A 27110-nucleotide genomic window follows, 5' to 3' on the forward strand; every position below is an offset into this window, starting at 1 on the left:
CGAAGGCCGACATTGGCTAGTGGTGAGAAAGGTGACGAGTGCGACAACGACACCGACGAGGAGCAAGGAATGTGAAGAGTGCGACAGTGATAACGGTGAGAGGCGATGAAGGTTCGACAGTGGCAAGACATGGGGAGAAGGAGAGAGGGAAGAGGGGAGAAAAAGAAAAAAATAAAAGAAGAGAGAAAAAGAGAGAGATAAAAAAGACACGTGCTATATATTAATTGAGGAATGTTACACATCATCCCACACCACACATTTTTTATATTAAAATATTATTTTTTATTTTATTTTATTCTTATTAAACTAATTGAATTATTCTATTTATCATCCATACACTATATATTTATTATAAAAAAATAAAAAAATTAAAATAAATATATTATATTAAGTGTGAAGATGATAAAAAAAAATTTCCATATTAATAATTTGTAAATCAATTTATGAGACTCCTTTATCTCTCTACTGCCTTGACATTAACAAGAGTGAAAACTCATCTCGCGGACCGGTCCAAATTATACTGGCAATCTCTCAGTTTCTTCGCCCAACCCAAAACACCGACAAAACCCAACATCTGCCGCAACCTACTCGGCCTGTTATAACGCTCACGTATTACCGTTGCTCCTTCGATCCGACTCCTTTCTCAAAGACCAGAACCCCCCTCCTCCCCTTTCCCCACAGATCTCCGAGTCCAACACTCGGATCAACGGCGTTGAATTCCCAATTCCCACATCAAAGGCCGCTGTTCGTCCTCTACCGCCATGAGCACTCCAGTCCTTTCAGGAGTAAGCACTATTAGATCTTCAACCCCACCACATAATCCACTCTCTCTCTCTCTCTCTCTCTCTCTCTCTCTCTCTCCCCTCCGCTTCTCTCTTCTCAGATCTCCGCTTTCGATTATTAGCTCCACATTTCTAAGAATTTAAATTGTTTAAAACCTGTAATTTAATTTAATTTAATTTTTTGTACGGGTGTATATGCCACTAGGGCTCGAGCTTCTATTCTGGGTTTACTCGGCTATGCAAGGGCCTCGCCGTGGTTCTCCTAGGTGGGCACATTGTGGTCCAGCTCTTCCCTTCGGCTATTAGTTATCTTGCTCTTATACCCGCCAGGTATCCCTTCTTCTGCACCTCCAATTCTGAAAGCTTTAAATGCACGATTGTTTCAATTTACAGACGCTGCATTTTAGATTTTATATTTGCTAGCTTGCTTAATGAAAATGATATGCCAAAAGTTGGAGATGGTGGCAAAACGGTTGCGGTTGTGCACTTTGTCGTTGTCAGATATGAATAAGACCAGGAGAAGATGGTCTAGACTCGTAGAATTAGTGATAACGTGACAGGGAATTCATGTGTTCCGGATCTTTTCAGATTAGATGACCGTTTCCGCTGAAAAAGCCCTAGATTATTGTTATGATTTAGATGGATCTTCAAAAGTCAACTCAGGTCCCTTGTACTTGGTTTATTATGCGTATTCATGGGCATACGAGCCTCACCTGTTCATAATCTCGGGCGTCCGAAAGAAAGTGATACTAGGGCTGGCTTGGATACGTAGATTTTTATTTCTAGCATTTGAAGGGTGTGGAATTCAATTTACTTGTCTTGCCTGTTATAAGATATCCATGGATGATGGAGGCTTGTGCTCCGCCTGGTGACATTTGCAACATTCAATTCTGCTTATAAGTTTTTCCAAAGAATGGATTTGGTCTAGGTTCCAATGATCAAATCTCTCAGCTTTTGTACCTCCATGGAACGAACAAGTTACATTTGAGATATTTTGCTGAAGGTGATCAATCTGTTGTTTGGCTGAATTTTTTCCTATCTTTGCATCTTTGGTGACTTACACGGAGGCATGCTGATTTTGTAGATAAGCTCAGTGCCACATCCTTTGAAAAAAAGGAAACATGTTGTTAATCATGGTTTCTTGTGTCTAATTACTGTGCGTGTTTGTTATTGTTGCTTATTGGCATCCATTCATTACACAGAAGTTGTTAAAGAGTCAGGCCTACCCCTTTTTAGAGATGTGCAATTGTTGTTGCCTTGTTTGGAGAAAACATAAACTGGCAGGGAAACTCACTGCCTGTACAATTCAGGCAGTTTTCAGAGAAAAAGGTCTCTGAATGGGAATCTAATAATGTCTTTTTGATCAGAGGGAATCTAATAATTTCTATGGGGTAACATTCTCTAAAAGAACTTATAAACATTATAAATGGTTCAATGCAATGGTTGCTTTGAATACAACCATATTTGATTTCACCATCGTGGATGGTAGCAAATTTAGGTCCAGCACTATAGGTTGTATTGTTTACTTGAATTTCTCAGAATCTTTGTTCATGTCTGAAACTTTTATTTCACAGGACAATTCCCTTTGGTTGGAATCTCATAACAGCTGGTTACATCGAACAATCAGTGTATGGGGTATGCACTTTTGTTGCTATAAACAGTTTCTTCATGGTGTACTTATCACATTTCCTGAAATGTCACCTATTACATATAAAGTAAATAACTTGTTTTGTAGGTGGTTGCCAGCACAGTTGGTCTCCTTTTCATTGGAAAGCTGCTTGAGCCTGTATGGGGCTCTCGAGAATTCTTGAAGTTCATCTTTGTAGTTAACTTTCTGACTTCTGTATGTGTTTTCGTTACGGCTATCGCCTTGTACTACATTACAACACAGGAAAATTACCTGTAAGTACTGGATCTTTATGCATTTGCCTGTCTTTACCCTCTTCTTGTTTGGACCACTTTCGCCACTTCTCAGTCCTCACCCTCAATCGTTCTTTAGCACTCCATTTGGTTGGTGAGGAGTGAAGGAAAAATCATTGGAGATATCAATATCATCTTCTTCTTCCCTATTGACATATTGGCAGCTGAATTGTGATGGCGAATTGCCCTTAGGTTGAATCGGATCGGTTGTTAACCACTTCGATTCATCTATTGGATTTTGTATTATGCTTATCTACATTTTACACCTTTTGATCAATCCTGTCTCATCCTTAGCAATTGCTGATTTTTTGTATTTTATTTTTTTTGTCAGTTACATGCCTGTTTCTGGCTTCCATGGCGTTCTTTCCGGGTTCTTGGTAGGCATAAAGCAGATAATACCCGACCAAGAGCTGCCTTTGTTGAAGATCAAAGCTAAGGTATGACCCTTTTTACGAATTGCTCCTTAAAAAATACCATACCTTATGAAATCATTGGATGTAACTTTCTTCCCATTGAGGAATTGTCTCTCAACCTCTATTTGGCGCTGATTCCAATTCTAATTATATGCAGTGGTTGCCATCTCTTACACTGTTGCTTTCTATTGCTGTAAGCTTATTCACTCTTGAGTCAGCAACATATCTTCCAACCATAATATTTGGCACATATATGAGCTGGATTTACCTCAGATACTGGCAGAGAAAACTGGAAACAAAACTTAAGGGTGATCCAAGTGATGATTTTGCATTCTCTACATTCTTCCCTGAATTTTTAAGGTAGTCTGCTGTGATCTCTACAAGTGATGTTTATCAACTTTTATCCTGTACTACAAAGGTTCTTAAAAGTGCTGCCATGACTCTCTCTCTCTCTCTCTCTCTCTCTCTTGTTGATTGGAATGCAGACCAGTCATTGATCCCATTGCTTCTATATTTCATCGGATGCTCTGTGGGAGAACTGAAGCTTCTGCTGAAGCCCAGGGACACACACTGGGTGGTGCCCCATTGCCTGGTTCTGATCCCATTGAGGCTTCTCGAAGGAGGTATTTATCCTTGTTCTATGCTGCCACTAAAAATGTTTAGATTGCATGTATAAGTATTAAAAATGCTACCTATAAAAAAAAAAAAAAAAGTATTAAAAATGCTGTATAATTTGGTTTGGAAAGAGGATATAAGACTTCTTGCAAAAAGGTTGCCCCCTAGGCATCAACCACAGAAAACCATGTAAAAACTGGACAAACAATTTAAAGGTTTTGAAATAACACCGTTTCCATTATATTCGAAGACAATATGCACGATCTAGAATGGGCCTTTCACTGGATGAGAGAGAGCCAAGGGATGAATTGGAAGTCATTAATAAAAGAGAACTGCTACACAGCAGCCTCACACCTAACACACCATCATTTTTGAAGTTTAAAACAGAAGAGGGTAAAATAGTAAATTCACATTTTTCAATGGTGTGAAAAAGTGTGAGGCTGCTGTGTATATTTTTCCTTAATAAAATTGGTAATAGCAAAGTGCCCTTGTATTAAAAAAAAAAAAAAAACTCATCAAAAATATCAATACACTCATTGAAAGCAGTTTAATTCTTAGGTAGAAAGAAAGGATATGCAAGTCTCTGTGTAATACTATCCTTTGCAGGGAAAGGGGAGCTCGAGCACTTGAAGAAAGATTAGCATCTGAGAGGTTGGCCACTGCAAAGAGCGGAGAAGAGGCGGTAAAAGATGCCACAGAGAATGTTTGATTGCTTGGAAACGCTACTTTTGGATCCAGTGAACCAGCACAATTGTGTCTTTTCCATTACATCTTAAAAAGGTTTTGCTGTTGGAGAGAAGCTTTGGATTCTGGAGGAAAGTTGTATTGTACATTTTAGCCTTGGATTTTAATTCTCACGGTACAAAAACATCTGTGTTCGTGCTCAAGATGTAGAATTGGGATGCAAAAGAATTGCCCCCATATGTTTTTCCCTTACGCATGTGAAGTGGAACATCTTTTTCCATTTGTTTTGGACTGTTTCGCACATACATACTTGTAAAACGTATTTCTGGACAGCATGACAATTTTTCTTACAGAAAAGCTTTACATTCTATATGAGGTATCGGTCTTCATTGAATTATATTTTTCCGCAGTCTGCCTTGAGTTTGCAGTTCGAATGGACAGCGGACGTAACTCCAAGTGTCGATTCTCTCTTTTAAGCTCAATCGATGAACTTTGGAGTGCGTAGGGCGATCAACTTCATACACAAAATCGCAGAATGACCCAACTTTGATCTATATTCAATTTGGAGCCCACTTGATGCGTACGTACAGCCACCTTTATTTATTCCGCCTTCACTATATCCGTTTTGACACGCCACTGTATTCCCCTACGTAACAATTTTTGGTTTTGGCATATCCCCTTGAAAATTTCACAGATGTAATGAGTGGCACAAAATTCCTACAGCAATTGGAAAAGAAATATTATTATTACAAGGGGTTCAAGTTTCTGTGAAAATATTTCTATTTTATTTATTATTTTAAATTACATAATTTAAAAATTAATGGAACATTTTCTAAGAAGTTTTAGGACATCGAAGCGGCGCCTTCAAGGTTTATCTTACTGCTGCCATTGCACGAAAAGTACCTACCAGAATATACCAGCCCATTTTATTTTTTATGTTATTCTATTTTCTTTTAACAATATAAATCTCTCTCTCTCTCTCTCTCTCTCTCTCTCTCGTATGGAGAGAGTTGTATATAGATTATAGCGTGGGATTAACTGAGATTCTTTATGAGCAATCTTTCCTCCGTTTCTTTAGCAAAACTACAGAGCCGCTTGTAATAATAATGATATTCTCCCTCCCCCTCGCACCGTTAGATTCCTTGACCAACCGGAGACAACCTTAAATCCAACGCACGAGGTATGCTCTCCGGCACACATTCACGGTTTTCCGATCCGGTACTGCTTGAGAATTGAGATCAGCTTTACTAATTTTCCACACCATCTCGTATTTACCATTTACTCTTCTTTAATAATTAATCCATCATCTGATGCGGTATCACTAAATTTGTTTAGGTCTTCCTTGAGCACTAATTTGTTCGAATCTTAATTTTCTTTTATATTCTTTGTGGACTAATTATGACGCAGGTCGAGGAGGTTGATTGTGTTTTTCTTTTCCTCGCTGCTTTGGTTTTTTTAAGTGAATTCTGATTTGGTTCTATCTATCAAGGGCTTTTTATTTTTGTTTGTGTTTTAAAAATTTGATGTTTTCTTTATGATAGCAACAGTAATAATAAATAGATTTTAAAGTAATTTCTTTATTTATCAATCCATTGCTCTCGTATTCTGTATTTATTAGAGTTATTTACCTTAACATTTTATCTGAGCTTTTATTTTGGGTTTATGTTCTGCTTGATGGCGGGCATGGATATTGTAAGATATTTGGTTTAATCTGCTAGTAAGTGGAATTTTGGGTGATAGAGGCTGTAGAAACATTTATAAATACTTTTTATAGTGTTGTAGTGCATGCATATATAATATCTTATTGATGAAATAGTTCATTGCCAAGATCCTAGTTTGAGAAAATGCTTTTGATGCCATTGATTGTTTGGTATTTACTATCAATAAATTTGAAAGGAAAGCGAATCAGCTTCTAAAATTCAGAATTGGAAGGGGCTTAATGAACCAATCCCAAAAGCGGATGAGATTAAGAAATTTTTCGAAGGATTGTCTCATTAGTTTGGGAAGGACAACACATTCTGATATCAAAGACCGTATATATGGTGGATTAAAACAAGTATTTGAGGTAAAGATATTGAAAGGATTACACATTTTTAAGTGGCTGATCCTTGTCTTCATTCTTTACAAGTTTTTTCTTGGGTATTTTCTTTATTAACCTAAGGCCTGTTGGAATTGGTGCTCTGTGGAAAAAAACAACAGCTTCCATTGTCTACATTCTACTTAGAAATGCAGGTTTGGTGACCTTTTCATAGTGGGACTTATAGCCTTCTTTTGGGGGCATAGAGAGATCGAGGAGTAGAAGCATGATGGGACTTAGGGTAAAGGGGATGCAGCAGTTTTGATCAGATGATATTAGATCTTTCTAAGGCCTCTTCAGATACTTCCACAAGTTGACGTAATTTTTTTTTTCTTTACTGAGAATTCTGGGATACTATATTCATTGTATTCTAAACTCTGCAGATGAATATTTTTTCTATATTTTGTGTCGTGGCAAATGGGGCACTGTATTTCTAGAATTCTATGTTGAAAAGCTTGTCCTTGCATCTTGTTGGGCATCCTTGTACTTGACTCTTATCTCTTTTCTCAGGTTGTAGTGGGATTGATATTTTTTGTTCTCAAGGAGTTATACAAATTTTCTGTATTTGTACCCTTTTCTTCTAATAAAAAATGTTGGATTTCTTATAATCTTATTCCTTATAGACTAAATCCATCTAATTTAAATCTCACTAGTTGTGTAAGGCACAAGGATTGTGAAACGTACATGAGATTTTGGGCAGTTAGAAAACAGGAGAGAGAGTGAGAGGGGGGGGGGGGGGCACAATTTACCATCAAAGTCATGGAAATTTTGTGAAAGTTTCTCATTGAATTCAGATGCTATTGGCATTAAAGATCAAGTAAATGCGACAACTTTTATATATATATATATATATTATGATATCGAAGTATTAATCAAACTTATGGGATTAACTTAACGTGTTTAGCAAAGCTACATTAATAGTCCCACTCCCTGGAAAAGGAATTGGGCATGTGAATTTAAGTAATGGCCTCTGAGCTCTACATATTCTACTGCAATTTGAATATGATGGTTTTGACTGTGATATAAACCTCAATGCTATTGACAGTGAAACTGGCTTCCTTACGAGCTTAGATTATGATCTTTTGCTGGTAGTTCCATGCATAATGTGATACTATATGCACGTGTATGGAAGAATCCAACGGGCCAGTTCAGTGATTCTGATGCTGTTCTTTGCTTGTATATGTATGTCTCCAACTGAAACAAAATCATTATTTGGTTGGTGGGTGATAAGCTTATTTTAAATGCACTCCCTCTCTGCCTGTCTGTCTTTGTACATACCAAATATTCTTCCGAGCATAGTCTGTCCAATTTGAGATTTTTTGTTAGGGACACATAAAGTGGATGCTACTTCCTATTTTTAAGTACTTAATCCTTGACCATCGTGTAGCTTTCTTCATTTGCTTTAGAGGGCAAGTTTCTTAATGCTGCAACAGAGACTTGAAAAGAATCCCAGCCATTGATTCATTAGTTGTTTTTTTGACAAGTAAGAAAATGAATCAATGACTTAAAATTCACCAGTTTTTTTAATATTTATCTGTATATGTTCTGGAGGAAACCAGTTAGTCTGTAGCCAATGAAAGGGAAGCCAAATCTGGTTTGTGCATTCGTCTGATATGTAATTGGTATTGCATTGCAGGCACTTTGGTCTCATTGAGCAACAGAGCTAGGGGCTTTCAATTTTGAGATTTTTGTTCATATCGGGATCTTTTACGCTAAGAGAGACAATGTGCTATTGCGTGCTGGAGATCACCCTTTGTGCTCGGAGAGCCTTATGATCCTTAAAGATTATATTATTTTTATTTGCTGGAAACTTATTATTTCTTGATGACATTGCAAAATCAATTGCAACTTAGCCTTGTTGCCAATAGCTTGAATAACATGGTATTTATTGAAAAGGAAAAGAAAGTGTGGTTCCTTCCAAGAAGTATATTAACTTAGAACTAGTCTTTTTCTCAAGGGGGATGTCTCTGGGTACAAGACAGCATGTAGGATGTAGCATTCTTTTCTAAGAAGTGTATGGGTAAATTCTTGGTTTCAATACCATGGATGGTAATGAATGGCAGAGATGATTATTCTTTTTCTAGTGTAATGTTTATATGGGCCTTTACCATTTCCTAGGGCTGTTGTCCATCTTCTATCTGTTAGAGGGCATGGTTGTAATTAGTGTAATTAGTGTATATGAGGGTATTACTGTCATTTTTATGTAGTATGTATAGGCTAAAAAGATCAATGAATAATATCAAGTGTTTTTCTCTCTCTATGTTAGACTACAAGGTATTAGAGCGTTGAGTAGTCAATTGGTGGTGGTTGTGCGATAGGGAGCTAGTGGTGGTTAGTGGCGCAGTGTGGTATCACTATCATCGTTTGTGGTGGTGGGTGGTGGTTGTCCTCTTCGGCGTTGGCTGCAAGGAGCTATTTTCGACGTGTTTCCAGTGACCTCAGGTGTCAAGGTCACCGGAATCGAACTCGCTGGCATTTTTTGTGCACGCTAGTGAGTTTCCCATTGTCATCAGCTGCCGGAAGGATGGTTTATCGCTAGCGGCGGCAAGCTTTCAGGGTGTTTGGTTGTAGGTTTCAACAAACCCAGTTCTCGATTGTGTATGCCCCCAACCTAGAGTAAGAACTTATTCCTATCCGGAATAAGACCTGTTTGGTAATGCGTATACGGTAACCAGCTTCTCTTATCCTTGTTTAGGATAGCTTATTCCTGTTTAAGGTTACCTGTGAAACCAGTACAGGCAATACCTGAAATTTCCTGAAACAGACCAGTTAAGGCCCGAAAGAGGCCAGTTCAATGCCTATTCTTGCTTATTTCAATCGGTACAAGTTGGTTCTACCCGATACAGGCCCGAAATTTGGGTTCTTAATCTGGATTTCTACTTTTCCAGATTATATTTCCCAGTTTTTCAACCATATTTTATGTTTGTGTGAAATCCTTGTTTCCAATTTGAATTGTTGTGATACTTTTCTCCATAGCAACTAAATTTGAGTCAATGTCTCTACACCAAATGTTAGTATGCCTATGATTTCAGTGAAGTTGAATGGAAAAAATTATATGTTATGGCCAAAATCTGTTGCAATGTTTTTGAAAGGCAAGGGTCTTCGTTGTACTCACTTGGTTGATCCAAAGCTTGCCTCAATTAGTTCTACCTTTGCTCAATGGGAGCAAAAAGATGCTCAAATATTGTCTCTGATATTGACCAGTATTGAGCCTAATATTTGCACAAGTTTAATACATTTTGACATCGTACAAAATGTGTGAAGGCTTCTCAAACATATGTATTCGGGTGCTGGGAATATAACCTGTATTTATGAGTTGTGTAAGCAATTTTTTGGGTTGAAACAGGGTACTTTGGGCCTGGAAGAGTATTATTTTCAAGTGATGAGCATATGTGAAGAACTCAAAATGTATCAACCTATCACTTCTGATGTTTCAAGTATGTTAAAACAAAGGGAAGATTTTAATATTGTTCGATTTCTTGTTGGCTTAAAACCTGAGTTTGAGTCAGTGCGTTCTCAAATTTTAGCAAGTACACAGCTTCCCTCATTTCTTGATGTGTTCTCCCGACTTTAGTGAGCTACATTGTCTTTTGATCAAAGTAATGAGAGATCCGCTTTAGCTGTCTCCTATGTTGCTCCTGGTGGGTTTGGAGGTCGGAGTAGTAAAGGTGCACGTGGGAGACGTGATGCCAAAAATAATCGCAATCAAAGTCTTGAATCTCATAAGTGCACCCATTGTGATTACACTAACCACTCAGTGGACTATTGTTGGGATATACATGGTAGACCATCTGGATCCGCTAATCAAGCCACTTTCCAAGATGCTACATCACCGTCAATGAGCTCCACCCTAACTCTAGAGATGATTAGCATATCGAATGATGAGTATGATAAGTTTTTGTGTCGCACACAGATTGTTTCATCTTCCATAGCTACTAGTGCCCATTCAGGTACAACGTCCACATGTCTTTTCTCATCTACTTAGGATCCATGGATCATTAATTCAAGAACTAATAAACACTTGACCGATTTGTCTTATTTCTTATCTAAGTTAGATACTATGACATCTCCAAAGAGTGTTACTCTTGCTAATGATTCTCTTGTTAAAGTTACAGGTATTGGATCCACTAAGCTCACCGATTCTATATCATTGTCATCTATTTTATACGCTCCTAGTTTTCCCTTTAGTTTGCTGTCCATTAGTAAAATTACTCAAACTCTTCAATGTTCTGTGACTTTTTATCCCTCTGTATGTATCTTTTAGGATCTCAAGATGGGAAAGAAGATTGTTACTGGGCATGAAGCTGGTGGTTTGTATTACCTTGATGTCAAACAGTCATCCACTCGAGCCCTCACATCCTCATCATCTACTTTTGAATGTCATTGCTGCCTTGGACACTCATTCCTTTCTCTTTTGAAATGTCAAGTTAGGAATCTTGAAAATGTGTCTCCTTTTTCTTGTGAAGCATGTCAGATTAGCAAACACCATTGTATATCTTTTGTACTTTGAGTTGATAATCGAGCTTCTAGTCCTTTTGAATTGGTTCACTCTGATATACGGGAACCAATCAACATTGTATTAAACAAGTTTTAGTATTTTGTTACATTTGTTGATGAATATTCTCGTATGACATGGTTGTTTCTGATGAAGATACGATCTGAACTTTTTTCCATATTCAAAGTCTTTGGGGAAGAAATTAAAACTCAATTTAGACAAAAAGTTCAAGTTTTGCATTTTGACAATACTAAAGAATATCAATCTAATGACTTTGCTACTTAAGTAATAAAGGAATTTTTCATCAAACTTTATGCTTTTATGCACCTAAACAGAATGGGGTGGCTGAATGCAAAAATCGCCATTTGTTAGATGTAAACCTAGCACTTTTATTACACATGCATATTCTTAAACGCTTTTGGAGTGATGGTGTTCTTACTGCGTGTCACCTTATTAACCATATGCCTTCATCAGTTCTTGATGGTTCCTCTCCCTTCTCCATCTTGTTCCCTTCCTCTCCACCTTTTTCTCTCCCTCCAAAAATCTTGTGGTGTGTTTGCTATGTTCATAATCTTGGCCTAGGCTTTGATAAGTTTGATCCGCATGCCACTAAGTGTTTGTTTGTTGGTTATTTTTGGACTAAAAAAGGATATCATTGCTATAGTCCTGCTCTTAAATGTTACTTCACTAGTGCTGATGTCACATTCTTCGAATCCATATCCTATTTCTCATAAACATTTTTGGTTGTTGAGTGTGGTCCTCTATCATTACCTACTCTTACCATTTCTCCTGCACACTCACTCACTCTTACCCAACCCTCCTCAGTGCCTTCCCTTGTTCCTTTACAGGTGTATTCGTTTCGCTTGCGACCCCTGGCTTCCATGCCTCCACCAACTTTGTCTCCATCTTCAGATCCTGAGTTGCCTAGTGCTTTAGACTCTCCACTTATTTCTCCCAGAAAAGGTACTCGCTCTTGTGTTACTGAACATCCAATTAGCCAATATGTCTCTTATGCTTTATCTCCATCTTTTTCATGTTTTGCTTCTAAACTTTCAAAATTTTATGTTCCTAAGACTATTCAGGATGGTTTATCTAATCTGCAGCTATGGAAAATGAAATGAATGTTCTTCACCATAATGGGACATGGGATCGTATTCCTTTACCACCTGGTAAACACCCTGTTGGTTGTAGATGGGTGTATAAAATCAAATTTCACCTTGATGATTTTGTAAAACGTTTGAAAGCCTACTTGGTTGCTAAGGGTTACACTCAAACTTATGGCATTGATTATGACGAGACTTTCTCCCCGATTGCCAAAATTTCTTCTGTTCGAGTATTGATCTCTCTTGTTATTAATTTGGATTGACCCTTATTTTAGTTGGATATTCAAAATGCATTCCTACATGGTGACTTAAATGAGGAAGTGTATATGGAGCAACCACCTGGGTTTGTTGCTCAGGGGGAGTATCGAGGTGAGGTATTGTGTGCACGTTAAAAAAGGCATTATACGGTTTGAAACAATCTCCTCGACCTTGGTTTGGGAGGTTCTCTAATGTTGTATTGGCATTTGGTCTTCATAGATGCCAAACAGGCCACTCGGTATTTCACCTACATAGTGATGCAAGTCATAACTTGGTTGTATATGTGGATGGCATTGTAATTACTGGGAGTGACTCAGTTGTAATTGCTAGGCTGAAACAATTCCTACATGATCAGTTCCAGACAAAAGACTTGGGCAAACTTAAATACTTTCTTGGAATTGAAGTCCGTAGATCAAAAAAAGGTATTAACCTATCTTAGAGAAAATATGTACTTGACCTTCTAGAAGATATTGGCATGTTGGGTGGACGGCCTATTGACACACATATGGACCCAAATCGTAAACTCTTGAAAGTGGTAGTTGTTTGGAGATCCAGGTCGGTATCAAAGACTTGTTAGTAAATTGAATTATCTTACTATCACTAGACCTGATGTATCTTATGCAGTGAGTGTAGTGAGCCAATTTCTACAAATGCCCAGGGTCTCACATTGGGATGCTGTAATCCATATTCTTCGTTATCTGAAGTGAGCTCCTGGCAATGGATTGTTGTATAGATCAAATGGACATTTTAGAATTGAAGCCTTTTCATATGCTGATTGGGCTGGATCTCCTTCAGATAGAAGATTGACTTCTGGATATTGTACCTTTGTGGGAGGTTACTCGGTTACATGGAAGAGTAAAAAGCAAATAGTAGTAGCTAGGTCTAGTGCAGAAGCTGAATATAGAGCAATGGCTCACACTACTAGTGGGCTGACATGGTTGCAACACTTTCTTTAAGAGATTGGGTTTTCAGCTCCTGTCCCTCTTCAGTTACTTTGTAATAACCAAGCTGCAGTGCATATTGCATCTAATCTCGTTTTCCATGAGAGGACTAAACACGTTGAGATTGATTGTTACTACATTTGAGATCAAATACTAAGTGGTGACATTTTGTGAAGTCTGTTGATCGACTTGCAGATATTTACCAAACCATTGTGTGGTAGACGGTTAAAGCTTATTTGTTCTAAGCTAGTTTTATATGATATATCTGCACTAGCTTGAGGGGGATTGTTAGAGGGCATGGTTGTAATTAGTGTATATGAGGGTATTATTGTCATTTGCATGTAGTATGTATAGGCTCAGAAGATCAATGAATAATATCAAGTGTTTTTCTCTCTCTATGTTTGACCACACTATCCATAAGCATTTGTAATGGTTCACATTTATCATAATCGGCTTTCTTTTGCTCATTGTTTTTTAGTACTGGTGATGCCTCAAATTCTTGCTGCATTAGGTGGAGATTTTGAAGTCAGGTGTGACTGAATGAATAGGTTGACTGCATCCTTATGTGGTTGTTTAAATTTCCTATGGTTCTATGTAACAAAAAACTGATTAGTACACCTAACATGTGAGATGGGTGAAGGCTGTTGTGCTTGGCCTAGAATAAAATCATGAAGTTGGACTTACCAGAATTTCATAGAGTTATAGCGTCTGAAACTCCCCAATGGTAATGAAGTTGCCTGTTAGTTCTCCTCCATTAATATTGGCAGTATAGTTCACTATTAGATGTATAGCTGTTACCGATTGATTAAGTTAAGAAAGCGTGGTATTGTTGTATTGGATTGGTGCTTTATGTGCAAAAAATGGGGCGAATCTGTGGATTATCTTCTTCTTCATTATGAAGTGTCAAAGGCCTTGTGGGATGAGGTATTTACTAAGGCAAGAAATGCTTGGGTGATGCCCAATAGGGTAGTGGACCTCATGCATGTTGGAGAGGGCTTCTAGGATATCATCAGATAGCAAACATTTGGAAGATGGCCCCTCTGTCTCATGTGGTGCATTTGGAATGAGAGGAACAGGCGCTGTTTTGAAAAAAGAGAATGTTCGGTGGAAGGAATTAGAGCTTTCTTTAATCATACTTTGCTTCTTTGGGCTTCGACTATTGTTTTGGATGGGAATAGTCTTAATGACTTTTGTAATGTTTTTAAGGTTTAGCTTGTAATCAGGTGTCTCTCTATGTACACTTCCTGTGTATTTGGGCTATGCATAATTACGGTTATTAATAAATTTCTTACTTATATATATTAAAAAAAAAAAAAAAAAAAGCTGTTACTGATTGGATATAGAGAATCAGCATGTCTTTTAATGTAAAGGGCAGCAGTTTGATGCCAATGAAGGTGACAATGACTAATCAGGATGAAGGGAATGCTGAAGTGTGTGAGATGAGACAGATGAAGAACCTGGGTTGCTTTTAGTGGTTGATTTTTCCTGAAAGCCTTTCCTAAAAAACAAGGGACTATGGTAGCAATGGGAATCTGAGAAATTTTTAAGAAGATGAATTAAATTTTATCCTATTGGCAATTAGATACAACTTCGCTTGGTTAAAAACATTCCAGGGTTTGACTCTGCACTAGAAGCTCTCCTAGATTATTTGATACACGTCCTGGTAGATGGAGTTGTGCATCCGCATTTTACGCTGGGGTGAATCTAAAAGACCCTGGATTGGCAAGGTTCTACCTCATAAAAAAATATCTTCTTTAATTGAAGCCTTGTACTATTTGCTTTAGGGTGGTCGTTGATGATCATGCCTACTTCGATTAGCGTGGTCTATCAGATGACACTTCTAATCTATTACTAATCTATTATGAGAATCCAAGTATGTAAATAATTGTTGATCTTGGAAAATGATATAGGCATCCATACACACACACCGTACATACATGAAAGAAATTGTTTTTGAGTGTTTTTGTTTCTGACCCTTTTTTTGTTTATTGAACCTTCAGACTCCTTTTTACTTAAATGCAAGTGGTGCTCTTCCCTCCTCTTACTCCATATTTTGATCATCTTGACGTCTAAGGCAATATGGGACACAGGCCCTTGTCCAATTCAATGGAAATGTCTGAGATAGACCAAGATCTTTACCAAAGTCGTGGAACTGATGAACAGTCTTACATTCATATGGGTACTGTCCTCTGAATGTTTTATATGCTCAATTAGCCAATCAATATTGCTTTTTTGGTGATCGTTTCGTTATTTGATTAAATGGTGCTGCTAGCATCTAATAAATACTCCAGACATGGAGAGTAAGAATTGGGACCGAAAGAAGGTAGCGGTGATGTTTTAACTCTCCTATTTTATCTTAAAAGTTATGATAGTACCTACAAAAAAAATAAAAGTTATGATAAATATTACTTCCAGTTTGCTACGACTTTTCCCACATATTTCCCTTCTATTTGACTTTTCAGCTATGTCCTAGATCGAATGTCAAATAATATAATTTCTACCAGTTCTAGAATTCCCAAAGAGAAACTTTGGCACTGCAATGTTCTGCTGTTGAAATTGAAAACTCATACTGTGGATTAACCTTAAGTTTATCTCTTATATTGTAAATTGTATGCAGGAAGGGGTGCCACTCCAGAAAATGGTTCTGTTGTTTATCCAATGGAAAATACACTGAGTGGAGTATACTGTTCCCCTTACCAGAACATGGAATACAGGCCTGTTCAACATTCCTTATTAAGTGCAAGAATGGAAGGTCCACAATTTCGAGTGGCTGGTTCAGGTGCATCTTATGATCCATTTCTACACTCTACAGCTCCTGGAAGCTCTTATATGGTCCCAGAGAATAGTGCTGGCCATGCCCATATGAATTACTATAATAGCCACACTACACAGGAAGTAGAGAGTGCTTTACTAGATCCTACAATGGGAACTGGAAGAAACCCTTTCAAGAGAAAAAGCCCTGACCTTTCTTTAGGCTGTGAGACAGGCAGCACAAGCAGATTTTATGCCACTGGAAGTTCGTCCAGTTCTTCTGAATCTCAGCCTGAAAAATCAACTTCAGACTATAGACATTTAAGTTCAAGTTCCATTGGCTTACCCCACTACAGAGGTGGCAATTTCCCATTTGGTAGTGAAGATGCTCTTAGGAATGTGAGAAGCCGATCTAGACTTGATGTGGATCCCATGGGGAGAAGTTATATATCAAATCAATCTTTTCACCATTACCGTCCAATGTCTCATTTGACCAGCCATTCTGGAACAGTGGGCAATACTAATATAAATGCAGATGTCAACACTCATGATCAGAACCATGTCACTCCACCTCCTGCTGCACATCAAAGGCTTCCGATTTCAGGTCGGTTGCAATATAATCTTTCTTATTGCCTCTTCTGCCACTATTCTGAGAATTGACATATTTTTATTATAATTCCAGAAACCATTGTCATTAACCATGAAATGAATCAGTTTCTTGTTGGGGGAAGGAATTTAGATACTGGACGTCTCCGTCGTGATTCCTTACCGATTAGAAATCCTGTTTCACCACCACTATATCCTAGTGGTATTCATCCTCAGATCATGAGTGAAGGTCGTGGAAATTATTCTCGAAGAGCTATATCTTCATACAGAGCCAGTCCAAGTTGTTCCCAGTTGGGACATGAAGCAGCTTGCTCAGAAAATGGTCCGCAGTTTCTCTCAGAAACTCATTCTTCCAGATATTTAAGGCCATCATCTGCCAGAGGCTGGTGTAACAATCATTTGGATGGAAGGTCAAGGATATCTAGTGAGAGGTTTGAATCAGTCTCTAATGCTGGGGCACATGATAGGATGGGACCTGAGGTGCGTAATTTTCATTCTCTAGTTTTACCTGTGGAAGCATGGTCCTGAGGTGCGTGATTTTCATTCTCTAGTTTTACCTGTGGAAGCATGGTCCGGTACAACCTCTGGAGATTGAAACCCATAGAACTGATAGGGCTTTGAGCTTCATTGTTTCCGCTATGGAGATTTCTGAGTCCAACTACCGATATGATAATGTTCTTAATCCTATATCTACAAACATCAGCATGGGGTTTTTTTCATGGCCATAATTAAGCACAGATATGCTGATTGGATCAAAACCCATCAAAAAGGATATTTTATGGGTATAATTTCATGAAAGTACTGCAATTACGACCTTGCTAAAAGTGTATGCAGCTGTGCCTCTTGATACCAATGCAATTATGAACATGCTAAAAGTGTATGCATTTGTGCCTGTGGATACCTGTCAAGATGACAGCACAAAGGGCATAAGGACAAGGGATGCAGAGGGCAAGGATTGTGGGGGACTAGGTTTAGGGCTTACTTTTTCAAATTTTGTAATATCTTGATGGTATCTATCGTCGTGACTTCTTGGGTTGTCCTTTTGGTCTGTCTGACAGCTCCATGGATTTACTTTTTCTTTTCATTTGATAAAGCATGCACTTTACTGATTGTGGGTGTAGCTAAACGTGATTGGGGGATCTTTAAGATGAATTGGAGATATTGTCATTACACAATTTTATTGTATCCCAACATTGAAGCAAGCCATTGTGGTTTAGTGAGCTTAGCCTTTTCTTTACCCTTCTTGTTGGTGCCAAGCTTTGAAGGTGCTTTGAGACTGTGCCAGTCACACATTCAATGGCCTTCACCTCTGAAGTCTGAACACATCTCTGCCAAGTGCCCAACTCCATACAAACCTGATATTTGTTCTGCACATTAGTTTCATGCAAACCGGATATACAGTAGCTCTTATTTTGAAAATATGATGTCACAACATATAATTGTTCTATGTGCAGGCTCTAATGATGGTGGATCATCCGCCCATTTATGGCTCCAGAAATTTGTTTGATCAGTATAGGGACATGAGGCTCGACATTGACAACATGAGCTATGAGGTTATTACCATTAATACATCAATCCCCTGTTGTCTTGGTTTTCCCAGCTCCTGTTGACAACAATTATTGGCTTTGGACAGGAACTCCTTGCACTAGGAGAAAGAATGGGGAATGTAAGCACTGGCTTGTCTGAGAATTTCATTTCAAAGTGCTTGGTGGAGACAAAATATTCTTCAAAACTTATCCTGGAGGAGGCACGCTGTGCTATTTGCCTTGTAAGCTTTTTACTGACCCTGTCTCATGAGTAGTTGTATGCATCTGACTTGTAGACCTAAAAGGAATGACTACTCATCAGAGCGTTATTTTTATTTAGTGATAAACCTCAGAATTATAATGACCCAGGAAAATTTCCCATGGTTAACAATTTTGAACCATCTTACTTTCTTGTAGTTTTGTTCAAAATTGTTGAGGCCCTAATGAGGGAGACTAAAATGTGAATATATTAGACAGTCTGCCACAGCTCGGAGTTGGACAGGATATGAGGCATCTGAGTTTGCTTGCCCACAGCTTGGGTTGGTACAGGAAACTGGACATCTGAATATTTTCATTGTTTAAGGGATTGGCAAGAGGAGAGAGGGAGAGAGCGTAGTATATTTTTAAAGTTTAAAGTTCAATGCCCTTAATATTGGAATGTACATTCTCTGTGGTCCAAAATTTTCTAGTCTAGACATGCGTTGAGTGAGATGCATACGCATTCATTTTTTTGAGATGAATCTATATTTGTGTATATACGGCTCGGTAGATAAAACATATTACTTTGTGTTCATGCTGACATTTTTTTTTCCGCTCTAGATTGACGCATGATTTTTTATGGCTTAAGCTTGGGTGCAATCTATCAAATATTGGGTCCTGATTTTCTACTTGAAAGTCACGTTTACAATTAAAAAAGTGCTAATAGAGACCTCATTTTTTCAGGTTCAATAAAATACTGAATAAAAGATGTATGGTTGCATTTTCTTCTTGAAAAACAGTTTATCTCCTCCTCCTGAGGAACCGCACGCAGCCAATTGTGTCACTTTTGTTAGCTAATTAGGTCTCTGTGAATGACTTTATCTTGAAGGCCATTTATCCTAAGAGGTCTAGTGGCATTCTCGTGTGAAATTTTTGGGCAGAATAAGAAATTTATAATTGAAAATAAAACTGATGCTAATGTTCCGTGGGTTTCCAGCTGTCCCCTTCTAAGGGATATATATCTAATTTTTCTGCATTTTGTTCAATTGCGATTCACAGGAAGAGTACAAGAACAAGGAGGAAATTGGGACAGTGAACAATTGTGGCCATGACTACCATGCGGTCTGCATAAAGAAATGGCTATTGATGAAGAATGCCTGCCCCATCTGCAAAGCTCCTGCTCTGTCAGATAGTTTGAAGGAGCAGTAATTGACATTTAGTTCTCTTGTGATTTTTGCTCGTCTCATTCTTGTAAATATACAAAGGCAATTCATAAACGAGAGTTGGAGAAGCCTCTCTCTCTCATGATGTATGTATACAATGCTTGAAAAAACTTGAATTAATTTTAGTCTACTTTTATCAGCTATAACCAAATCAGACATTGTACGTTGTAGAGAATCGGTCAACTGTGCCAAAAGCCTCATTCTGTATGGGGAAAGATGAAGGAAACAGACTGCATTTCCAAGTTCTCTTGTGGGTTGGGGAATATAAAGATTTAATTTTAACCAGTAGCGAAATCAACAATTTTGTCGGGGGCAATTTATGTAAAGAGTAATATATAATTTTAGGATGTGCAAGTTTTTCATATTTTTTTTTTTACTGTGTGACATATATATGTAAAGAGTAATGTTAACTATAATCTTAGGGGGTGTGTAAGTTCTACACTTTTTTAAGAAAAAAAGTAGGATCCACTATTACAAAATGATTTTTTTCATGTGGTGGATCCTAGATTTACTTACTATTTTCAAATGGAGTGGATAGGGTTTGCATATTTTATGATTGCATACATCATTTTTTTTATGTAAATTAAAAGCGATTGAAAAGTTATAAGAATATAATTATAAATTATTTTTCATATAGATCATTAACCTTAAATCATTTTTCTTATATTTTCACTTTAGATTCCATATTAAGAAGCTTAATATTGTATAACAAAAAACTCTAGAATCCATATTAATAAGTTTATTATTTTTCTTAGACTTAATTTTAATTTTAATTTTGGAGAGGTCACATTCTTGAAAATAGATAATATATAAAAATTAAACAAAATTTTGAGACTATAAGATTTAAAAAAAAAAAAATTGAAGAGGTATATTAAAAATTTAGAAAATTTTAGAAAACATTTAGAGATTATAATTTTTTTTGGGGGGGGGGGGGGGGGGGATTTCATTTTCTATATTTGTATAATTATGGATAAAATTTTGGAGATATTTTACATTTTCAAAAAGTTTTGGGGGCATGGCCCCCATGAGTATAAGGAGCCACTGAATTCAACAAAACAAAGCAAATGGAAAGAATCATCGGATGATGTTTTGATTAAAAAAGTAATGCTAGAAAAAGTTGGTTTATTATTAAAAATATAATTTTTTTTTTCATGTGTTTTAGATTTACCTATTTTTTTAAAAGAATGTGTGAGACTTTTACAACTTAAAAATGCAAATATTATTTCTAAAAGGAAAATGCTTAAGCCACCTATACTTTCTAATGAGAAATTGTCCCCATTTTTTGTTTTTTTTTTTAGGATTTGTGTTTGTTTACATTTTAGTATTTTGTTTTTTTTTTTTTAATCTTTTATCTTTTATTTAAAAAAAATATTAAAAAATGCTTTAATTTTACACAGTTAGTAGAAATCCTCGGTGTCTCTAACAGATCCCTTTCTTAAAAAACAAGATATATATCACCCTAATTCGCATTAGCAACGCCCGTTTAGAGTCAAAACGATGGATTAATTACAATTTACAACCCTATCACTGGGACATGATTTTGACGTAAACCAGTATGTCAAGCACTAATTATTTTGCATCAAACCCTATTCTCTGGTGCGTTTACGACTTCAACTCCTTCGGACCAATAAGCCTAGTGGGATACAAAAGCAATCCCTCTAAATTTCTAAATGAAAAGGACAGCTCAATATACTAATCCTACTCACCAGCCTACGAGAGTCGAGCACTCTTGATAATGGACTGCACTAAAAGCACAACACCTCAAACACCAGACATTTATGCGATGCTTAGCTAAGTTTATTGAATAAAAAAAATATTATATTTCACTGTATTGAAATACTTTGGACCATTATTCAATAAATAATACCTTGAAAAAATTGTCAATATTAGCCCTTGATTATTAAAAAGTGGTTGGACATCTTTATCTTCTCTCCTTATCCTATGTTAGCAATGGAAAACTTCCCATACTTTGTTTGACTATAGACTCTATCTCAATTGTTTTTACAATCCATCCCATCTCACTCGTCTAATTATTAAAATAAAATATTAAATTTTTTCAAATCTCAAAACAAAAATAATATTTAAAAAATATATTTTAATAATATTTTATTTAACTTTTAATTTTTATCTTAATTCATCTCATTTCTTATGCAAAAACAAACGAACAAGAGTTCTTTATATTGTGGGTCGAAGTAACCTTGATTATTTAGAGTAATAACTTACAGGCTTTTAAACTTCATTTAGGTTTAATGTCCCTTTATGAATTTATTGGTTACAAAATTAAAGATGAATGTGTTGAGAAAACAAAAATCTATAATTATTCATCTTATGCATTACTTAATTTTCATTTGAAGTCATGTGATGGGAGAGTGAATGATTTGGATAAATGCTTCCAGAATTTGTCCCAAAAGGAAAAAGTACAAGAAGGGCACCACTCTACAAACGTTGATGTCTTTGGACTTATTTTGCAACTACGGAATAAATACCAACTCCATTGATTACAGATTGACATCATGATGCAAATTACTATATTAACACAGCAATTTTCCATGATAACAAGTTACAAATCTAAATTTGGGAGTTTGAACTGAATCTAAAGTTCCATCAGCTTTACAGATTGTGGCAACAATCATCGAAATTTGTGTTCTGCGGCGAGAGAATTTCTACAAATCAGCTTTCAAACGCCTCTCCAGAAAAGTACTGTTTGTGAACCATTTTTCGGTAATCTGCCAAAAGCATTCCACTTGATATTGATTAAAATTCTATTATTAATGGTAAACATCGATTACAGACGTCTATGTATACAAATTACATGAGGAATGTTTCAACAGAGCACAGAATATCGGTGGCATTGCATAAAATTATGTAGGAAATACTATGTTCAGAAATCAAACCATATTTGGCAGTTTATGAGCAGCAGCAACAATCTCATGGAACTTAATACCGAGAAAGTACAAATTCACTGGCTTGAAACAGGAGATTGGGTGGTTTAAGACATACATAACCAGCAAGAAAAATATAGTATCTATCTAATAAGCCAAAACTGTAGAAAATACGGCAAGGAGAAAATAAATGTATCTAACCTGCCTTATTGTTCCACAACGCTGCAGCATAGCTGTTGAGAGGACTCTCTGGGTTAGGCTCTGCTTGTGGGAATTCAAAAAGTTAGGTACTGAATGAAAGGAAAGAGAAACTTAAATACAGGTTATAGCAACCAGACCTCCCAATAGACTCTGAATGGACAGAAGAATTGTTCTGCAATCATAAGCTGAAGACCATTTGTCCTAAAGCAATATACGGAGAGAATTGCATCAGTTCCAACTTCCATATGAAATTATAAAAACTGAATAATTGTATGCATAAACCATAAAATAGCTTGTCCAATTCCTTCAAGTATTTAGAAAACAGACAAACAGTGTAAAATTTGTTTCTCATGTTTCATCATTTCTGAGTTTAGTAGCATAAAAATTTGCCCAAAGTTATCAACTGATACCTGAAGTATGTCAAGACATATGTTTCCAAACTGATCGACATTTGGATGGAAGCACATTGTCTCAAACTTGACTTGGGGTGGTTTAAAAGGATAGTCAAGGGGAAAACGCAAGGAGAGCTTGTAAGATAACCCCTCATACATTGTTTCTTTTCCACCCTCGATTGTGCCAATCCATGTAAAAATGCTCTCACCCTCGGGAAAAGCTGATACTCCAAGATCTCCTCCGCTCATCTGCACAAGCAAACACTATTAGAGAACAAAGAAGAAAGGCAAAGACAATTAAAGAAAAAGGTATATCATGAAAGAAAAAAAGGCAGACAAAATTAATTACTTTTTTAACTAATATATGCTGGCGGAAAATGATACATATAACTATTGCACAACTTTCACAAAACAAATCAATATATTTCTTTTTTATTCAAACATGTCAAAATTTAAATGAATCCAAAAGAAAATGAATATTTTATTAGATAGTTGTACGCAAGTTGTGAAGAAAGGAACCTAAAGCTACATGTGTGCAACTATTCCTATAGGTTAAAGCTTTAGTAAGGTTGAACACCTAGATCCTCATAGCACCTCTAAATGTTTTATTCGTGAAAGTTTTATCACACTGGTTTGGAAGAGTTCGAGAAAAATTCGATGCCTAATAAGTAACACGAATTAATTTAATTTCCACGAACATTCTCTTCAACCTTTCATAAAATTTTATTCAGCGTCATAGAAGTTTCCGAAAAGAAAGAAAAACCTAATGCACTGTCTACACTTGGGCAGTGATATAAAATGCGGAAAAGAGTCGTGTATTTCTAAACAATCACGCATATATAAATGAGAGAAACACGAATTCTAACCTTAAATGGCCTTTCTACCAACCGAGCATGGAATAACGCTCTTTCTTTCTTTTTTCTTTTTTCTTTTTCTTATTGGTAATCAAGAAGTTTTATTATTAATAATAGGCAAATCCAAGTACTTTTCCGCTCTGTAACAGCTTCAGCTCCCGTGAGATAAATATCGATCCGAAAAAATTCGAGATTCAAGAAAATTGAAAGCAACAAACGGGAGAACAAGCATAGATTTTAAAAAAAAAAAAAAATGGAAACATACATACCATAAGAGACATCAATTCCTTTTGAAGCCTGCGAAAGTAATACAAAAATTCAATTTTAAGCCGTGAAAATCGCATTAATGAAGCTTGAAATGCCAGACATATAATTCAACGATACAAGAAAACCCTGTTGCTCTTCGTTGGCAGCGAACCAACAGAGAGTAAATAGAACAGACAGGAGTTTGGAATTTCATTTATTTCCCTCTTCACAAGTTATCGGCAACAAACAGAATATTTCAAGATAAATAACCAACAGAACCAAAGCGTTAATCTTTTGATTGGATGCCGAGCCAGTGTGAGAAAGAAGTCATAAGAAATTCAAATTCGCGAATTTACGTTTCTTCTTTCTTTTTTCCATTTTCCAGAGAACCAAGCAGAAAATTCAGGATGAGAGTGAATGGTAACCTGTTACCTATGAGAGACAGAGGCGGTGTCGACGGAGACAGGCGAAGCAGAGGGTTGTTTGAGTGGAGCTGCTGCGGGTACATGACGGTGGCGATGCTGCTGCCGGATGGAGGAGTTATCGGCCGTCGGATTGGGGGGTCGGACCTCCATCAGGTCGTTGGAGATCGACAGCCCTAAACACGGATGAACGGTCCTGATCCGATCAATCAGGCAAACGACGGAGAGGTCGGATTGGCTTTGGCCTGGAATGGGAAGAAAGAACAAATTAAGCTGGGGATAATGTATATAATATTAGTGTACTATTAACTTTAAATTCTGCTTTTATAAATAATAATAATAAATTTTGGATGGCTTTCGGTTAGTGACGTACTGTGTTCTGAATTTTTTTTCTTTTTTTTTTCCCTTACAAATAGGATATTTTATTAATCAATTAACGGATACAAAATACAAATTTAATACGATGAAAATCTCTTAATAAAAAGAAAAAAAGAAGATAATCGGAACCAAACAATTAGCTCCCATTCAAATTTCATAAAGGGAGACTGTTCGTTAACGGTTTTGAAATAATATGATAAGAGACTATAAAACTACAGTTAAAAGCAACAATAAAAGGTGTGTAACAACGTGTTGATCTGGACTGATGAAAATGAACCGTCACAACTACTTCCACTCGACCTTTAATTAAGAAAAGTAATAAAATAGGAAAATAATGATTTTATTTAGTATTTATTTTACTGCTAATTTCTGGCTGACAACAACTATCTATATATATAATTTTATTGTATACAATTATTTTTATTTTTGCGTATTTTTTATATATTTTACTGATATAATTAATTAAATTAATTATTTTATATTATATATATATATATATTGGAACATAGAAAGGATAAAAATAAGTAGGTTCGGTCATTTGTTAATTTCGATTAGAATTAAGAACTCGTGGTAAAAATGTATATCTGATTCTTACTTGAAATTAAATTATGAACGCTAATATTATGGACCATATATTAAAAACTAAAAAAAATTATAAATTGGTGTGTCATCACACTATTTTTGTGGGAATTATTCAATCATAACAAAATCAAAACATCAATAGTTTTGTATATATTCCAGTTAATGTAGATTCTTTTTAAATAAATAACGTATTAAGTGTGCCAACAATGAGGCTTATAGATATATTTACTGTTTAAAAAAAATGAATAATTAGCCCCATATACGTATAACTTGGAAACAATACAAAAAAAAAAAAACTTGGAAACAATAGATATTATCATTTTAAACCACAATTGTTGCGTTGATAAAAAAACAAATAAACTTAAAAAAAAAAAATCATCCACCATCTCCGTAAGTAGCATTATTTCTTGAGTAATGTTATATGTAATCACTTTTGTATATTTTTTACGTATTCTATTGATGTGATTAGTTACATCAATTATTTTTTAATACTTAACTAATCACATCAGTGAAATGTACAAAAAAATATGTAAAAGTGACTGCACAAAATTTTTTTATTCAATTCTTTATTTTATTATATCAAATAATTATTAAATGAGTAAAAAATAATAAATAATCTATATGATGAAAGTTTTAGATGAGATTTATGAAATGCTGGTTTGGATTTAAAGATGAGATGAGAATGTTTTAAATAAAATATGAAAATTGAATAAAATAGTATTAGAATTTGATTTTTTTAATATTATTATTGTTTTGAGATTTGAAAAAGTTAAATTGGAATTTGAAAAAATTAAATTGTTTACTATATTTTGTATATGAATTTGTGAAAAGTTGTAATAATGAGATGAGATAAAGAAATTAAACGTTTTCCGAATCCAAACAAGGATTAAGAATTTTCTAGTTAGCAGTGTTTCCTGAAAAGAAGTAGAAGATAGCGCATATTTAAGATTGCGGTGGGAAATGTAGTTTATAGGTTTTGAGCTAATAATTTATAGTTTAAATAATAAGTTATATTATTAAAAAGTTATATACTAGTTGATAATTATATATTTAAAACACTTTTAAACATGTTATATTTGCTTAAAAACAAATTAAAAAGTATTTTCTTAGGTAGAAATGATGACCATTTAATGTTTTAAAGATTATGACCATATCGTTAAAAGTTTAAAAATTATAATTATCTGAAAATTATGTAAGTACTACTTTCATCTATTGACTCCTTTTTAAAATTTGAATAAAAAATTCTTTAGGGAGATCTTGACAAATTTTCTTTTTTCACTTAATGATTAATAAAATATTTTTTAATGATGTGATTTTTTTTTAAAGAAAAATATTTGAAAGTGTTAAAAATGCATGATAAAAGCCAAAAAAAAAAAAAACACACACACACACAGGTGGGATCTCCTATCGGGATTCCTCATCTGCGATTTAGAGCCACTCAGTTTGAATTACATTCTAAATTATCTTAAAAATCATGTTTGAGAAAAAACATTAAAATCTTCAAATGTAATTTTTAATTTATTTTAGATTAAAAAGTATTTTAATGTTAATGCAACAAGAA

General features: G+C 35.8%; 3 protein-coding genes across 19 annotated transcripts; 2 read left to right on the forward strand and 1 right to left on the reverse strand.

Moving 5' to 3' along the window:
* The first annotated feature begins 514 nt into the window (after window positions 1–514).
* LOC122289516 (rhomboid-like protein 19) lies at window positions 515–4789 on the forward strand. The gene is made up of 8 exons (XM_043096578.1): window positions 515–785; window positions 988–1112; window positions 2357–2417; window positions 2518–2684; window positions 3034–3139; window positions 3273–3475; window positions 3601–3738; window positions 4337–4789. Exons 1-8 carry the CDS (start codon window positions 762–764, stop codon window positions 4437–4439), a joined length of 927 nt encoding a protein of 308 aa, XP_042952512.1. The 5' UTR covers window positions 515–761; the 3' UTR covers window positions 4440–4789.
* A 510-nt stretch (window positions 4790–5299) lies between these two features.
* On the forward strand, window positions 5300–19767 carry LOC122289456 (probable E3 ubiquitin-protein ligase RHG1A). 15 transcript variants are annotated; one of them, XM_043096467.1, is made up of 9 exons: window positions 5601–6479; window positions 6614–6809; window positions 8128–10917; window positions 11835–11949; window positions 15906–16643; window positions 16722–17125; window positions 18100–18198; window positions 18279–18413; window positions 19429–19767. In XM_043096467.1, the coding sequence occupies exons 3-9, from the start codon at window positions 10765–10767 to the stop codon at window positions 19576–19578; spliced, it is 1794 nt and encodes a 597-aa protein (XP_042952401.1). In that variant the 5' UTR covers window positions 5601–6479; window positions 6614–6809; window positions 8128–10764; the 3' UTR covers window positions 19579–19767. The 15 variants fall into 15 exon arrangements, with proteins under 15 accessions (XP_042952392.1, XP_042952409.1, XP_042952490.1 ...); XM_043096458.1 differs by lacking the exons at window positions 5601–6479; window positions 6614–6809 and adding an exon at window positions 5300–5594; XM_043096475.1 differs by lacking the exons at window positions 5601–6479; window positions 6614–6809 and adding an exon at window positions 5300–5594 and having other exon boundaries at window positions 10756–10917.
* A 2260-nt stretch (window positions 19768–22027) lies between these two features.
* Window positions 22028–24884, reverse strand: LOC122289521 (probable ubiquitin-conjugating enzyme E2 C). Of its 3 annotated transcripts, none has more exons than XM_043096616.1 (6): window positions 24600–24883; window positions 24191–24218; window positions 23086–23316; window positions 22813–22876; window positions 22680–22735; window positions 22028–22318 (listed from the first exon to the last, which is right to left on the reverse strand). In XM_043096616.1, exons 1-6 carry the CDS (start codon window positions 24740–24742, stop codon window positions 22256–22258), a joined length of 585 nt encoding a protein of 194 aa, XP_042952550.1. In that variant the 5' UTR covers window positions 24743–24883; the 3' UTR covers window positions 22028–22255. The 3 variants fall into 3 exon arrangements, with proteins under 3 accessions (XP_042952550.1, XP_042952557.1, XP_042952540.1); XM_043096623.1 differs by having other exon boundaries at window positions 22676–22735; window positions 24600–24882; XM_043096606.1 differs by lacking the exon at window positions 22028–22318 and adding an exon at window positions 22341–22554 and having other exon boundaries at window positions 22676–22735; window positions 24600–24884.
* Window positions 24885–27110: the final 2226 nt, after the last annotated feature.

Source organism: Carya illinoinensis, chromosome 1 (genome assembly GCF_018687715.1).
Source record: "Carya illinoinensis cultivar Pawnee chromosome 1, C.illinoinensisPawnee_v1, whole genome shotgun sequence".
Taxonomy (NCBI): domain Eukaryota; kingdom Viridiplantae; phylum Streptophyta; class Magnoliopsida; order Fagales; family Juglandaceae; genus Carya; species Carya illinoinensis.

What these genes read in the sequence shown, in the direction of transcription:
- LOC122289521 (XM_043096606.1), bottom strand. Translation starts at nt 24,742, where the DNA reads ATGGAGGTCCGACCCCCCAATCCGACGGCCGATAACTCCTCCATCCGG. An exon ending in ACCGCCTCTGTCTCTCATAG is followed by an intron (nt 24,219 to 24,599) that starts GTAACAGGTTAC and finishes TTACTTTCGCAG; the next exon opens with GCTTCAAAAGGAATTGATGT. An exon ending in GTTGTGGAACAATAAGGCAG is followed by an intron (nt 22,555 to 22,675) that starts GTTAGATACATT and finishes GTTTCAAGCCAG; the next exon opens with TGAATTTGTACTTTCTCGGT.
- LOC122289516 (XM_043096578.1), top strand. Translation starts at nt 762, where the DNA reads ATGAGCACTCCAGTCCTTTCAGGA. An exon ending in GCACTCCAGTCCTTTCAGGA is followed by an intron (nt 786 to 987) that starts GTAAGCACTATT and finishes ATATGCCACTAG; the next exon opens with GGCTCGAGCTTCTATTCTGG. An exon ending in TCGAACAATCAGTGTATGGG is followed by an intron (nt 2,418 to 2,517) that starts GTATGCACTTTT and finishes CTTGTTTTGTAG; the next exon opens with GTGGTTGCCAGCACAGTTGG.
- LOC122289456 (XM_043096458.1), top strand. Translation starts at nt 10,765, where the DNA reads ATGGGAAAGAAGATTGTTACTGGGCATGAAGCTGGTGGTTTGTATTAC. An exon ending in TTTCTCTTTTGAAATGTCAA is followed by an intron (nt 10,918 to 11,834) that starts GTTAGGAATCTT and finishes GTTCCTTTACAG; the next exon opens with GTGTATTCGTTTCGCTTGCG. An exon ending in TCAAAGGCTTCCGATTTCAG is followed by an intron (nt 16,644 to 16,721) that starts GTCGGTTGCAAT and finishes TTATAATTCCAG; the next exon opens with AAACCATTGTCATTAACCAT.